The sequence below is a fragment of the Monoraphidium neglectum genome (genome assembly GCF_000611645.1).
Source record: "Monoraphidium neglectum strain SAG 48.87 unplaced genomic scaffold scaffold04678, whole genome shotgun sequence".
NCBI lineage: Eukaryota > Viridiplantae > Chlorophyta > Chlorophyceae > Sphaeropleales > Selenastraceae > Monoraphidium > Monoraphidium neglectum.
Genome location: NW_014008951.1, coordinates 3,728 through 4,588, shown reverse-complemented (window position 1 = coordinate 4,588; position 861 = coordinate 3,728). Strand labels below are relative to the sequence as shown.

General features: G+C 74.6%; 1 protein-coding gene across 1 annotated transcript in view; it reads left to right on the top strand.

The window, feature by feature from the left end:
• Positions 1-189: 189 nt before the first annotated feature.
• Positions 190-861, top strand: part of MNEG_14677 (hypothetical protein) — a gene marked incomplete at both ends in the record, with an annotated part of 2,687 nt that continues 2,015 nt past the window's right edge. Inside the window, one exon of the mRNA XM_014036852.1 lies at positions 190-839. Within this exon, the coding sequence (XP_013892306.1) occupies positions 190-839 (650 nt within the window). The remainder of the gene's footprint in view (positions 840-861) is intronic.

Sequence of the window (861 nt, the reverse complement as noted above, 5' to 3'; positions counted from 1 at the left end):
GCGCGGCGGGGCGCTGAGGTGGCGCCTCACTACGAGGACGGCGCAGGCGCCAAGGCGTCCGGCGCAGCGGTGGCGGCGGCGGCCGCGGCGCAGGCCGGGCGGGCGCAGCTGAGGGAGGAGCAGATCAGCGCCCTGAAAGTTCTGAAGAAGGTCGCGGCCAGCGACGCGGCCGGCGGCGGCGGCTGGCCGATGCGGCGCGGCCCGGCCGCGGCGCGGGGCGGCGGCGGGGAGCGGCGGGGGCAGCTGGCGGTGGTGGATTTCGCGAGCGACGACGAGGAGGGGGCGCCGGGCGGGGGCGGCGGCGGCGGCGGCGACGGCGGGGCGGCTGAGAGGTCGGCGCTGCTAGCCAAGCTGGCGGCTTTTGACGACGATGATGATGACGAGGATAGTGACAACGGGCTGGCAAACGGCCGGCCAGCAGCGCCCGTTGCGGTAAAAGGCAAGGCGCAGCGGCAGCAGGCGGCTGCGGCTGCGGCAGCGGAGGGCGCCGCAGCGCCGTCGCGGGCAGCTGGGGCGCGGACGGACGCGGCGCATTCAGCAGAGGCGCGGCGGTCGCAGCAGCAGCAGCAGCAGCAGCAGCAGCAGCGGTCCGCAGCTGTCCAAGCTGATGCCGATGACATCAGCATTTCCGCCGGCGAGGAGGGCGGCCAGGATGAGGGGAGCGAGGGGGATGTCAGCATGGAGGCCGCGTCTTCAGAGGGCGAGGAGGCGGCTGGGGCCAGCAGCGGCAGGGTGGCCGACCCGCAGGAGGGAAGCGAGGAGGATGAGTTTGAGGATGGTGAGGAGGAGGAGGAGGAGGAGGAGGAGGAGGAGGAGGAGGGCGAGCGCGGCGGCGGCAGGTTGAGCGCCGCAACCTTGGAC